This window comes from Plecotus auritus (assembly GCF_963455305.1).
Source record: "Plecotus auritus genome assembly, chromosome: 1".
NCBI lineage: Eukaryota > Metazoa > Chordata > Mammalia > Chiroptera > Vespertilionidae > Plecotus > Plecotus auritus.
In genome coordinates, this window is record NC_137770.1 from 80,885,515 (window position 1) to 80,887,138 (window position 1,624).

Sequence of the window (1,624 nt, forward strand, 5' to 3'; positions counted from 1 at the left end):
AAATTTTTCAGGACAGTATCTCTTCCTGAAACTATGCTATTTATTTTCTATCTTAATGGCTGTCTATTTTCACCAGAGGTAACTTCAAGAGATCTGTAACTCTACTTGTCTCATTAATAACTCTTTCTCCCAGTGTAGTTCTGACAATGGGAGATGCTCAATAAATGAAGTGTTTTGGGAATGTATACATTAATTTCAGACGAAATTCTCCAGTCTTGATTTTCATATTCTTCCATTCCTCCCTTTCATCAGGCTAAGTGCTGATTAAGCAACCTCCTCATGGAAGCTTTTATTTCCTGATTGCGAAGAGTGTAAATCACAGGATTCAACAAAGGAAAGATCACAGTGTGGAAGAGGGAAACCACTTTGTCAGCTGGGAAGGCTCTGAAGGGGCGAGTGTAGATAAAAATGCCAGGCCCAAACATGAGAAATATAACAATGATATGGGTGGTGCATGTGGACAGGGCCTTGTTCTTCCCCTCAGAGGAGGACCCATGTGCTAGTACACGACAGATGATGACTGCATAGGAGGCCAGAAGGCCCAGGAAGCACAGAAGGGTCATCAGACCACTGTTGAAGACCATCAGGAGCTCCACCACAAAGATGTCTGTGCAGGCCAGCTTGATGACCTGTGGCACATCACAGAAGAAATTATCCAGCTGGTTTGGGCCACAGAAGGGCAAGCGGAGGATGAGGGCCACCTGAATAATGGAATGGACAAAGCCTCCTAACCACAGAGCCAACAGCAAGGCATAGCAGGCTCTGGGGTTCATGACAGTTGAATAGTGTAAAGGACGGCAGATGGCTATGTAGCGGTCAAAGGCCATCACAACAAGGAGTAACCCTTCCCCTCCTCCAAGGAAGTGCAAGAAAAAGAGCTGAGTGATGCAGCCCCTGTAGGAGATTACCTTCTTCTCAGAGAGGAAGTCCACCAGCATCCTGGGCGCCACAATGAAGGAGTAGGATGCATCCAGGAATGCCAAGTTGCCCAGAAAGAAGTAGAGGGGGGCTGTGAGGCCAGGGTCCGATCTGATGGTGAGAATGATGAGGAAATTTCCAGGGAGGATGATGAGGTAGAAAATTAAAACTAGCACAAAGACCAGTAGCTGAATATTTTGAGACTGGGTCAGACCAAGGAGGATGAATTCAGTTATCATTGTGCTATTCTCACTCGCCATCTCCTCTGCCTGCAGTACATCAAGAAGCAGAATTTATTATTATGATTATTTCTTCCATAGACTCTAGTTTTTCTCCAGTATAAACATTTTACATATCTGTTGCTTCAATTAAAAACAACATGTTCCAACCCTCTCCAATATCCTGGGTAAACTCTGAACCTTTCCTTCTTCCAGACTTAAAGCAAGAAAGCAAATAAAAATGCTGTTCTTAAAGCCAGACTCTTATTGCCATTCACCCATGGGCTTCCATAGAACTGCTCTCCACTTTAAGAGTCTGGCATTCTAAACCTTGTGATTCCTACCTTTTTTAGTTATATGAGAAGCTTCTGATTGATATATAACATAACTCCAATTATCAAGGTCTTTGCTCTTTTGTGGTTGTACTGTGCTTGAGGCTTAGCTGGTTTCTTCGAATTACAACCTCATTCATTAACTCAAAATTTTTA

The 1,624-nt window shown here is 43.2% G+C and overlaps 1 protein-coding gene across 1 annotated transcript; it reads right to left on the reverse strand.

Moving 5' to 3' along the window:
• Positions 1-248: 248 nt before the first annotated feature.
• Positions 249-1,178, reverse strand: LOC308254597 (olfactory receptor 4N2; the record flags this gene model as incomplete). Its single annotated transcript, XM_080680839.1, has 1 exon — positions 249-1,178. The coding sequence occupies one exon, from the start codon at positions 1,176-1,178 to the stop codon at positions 249-251; it is 930 nt and encodes a 309-aa protein (XP_080536965.1).
• Positions 1,179-1,624: the final 446 nt, after the last annotated feature.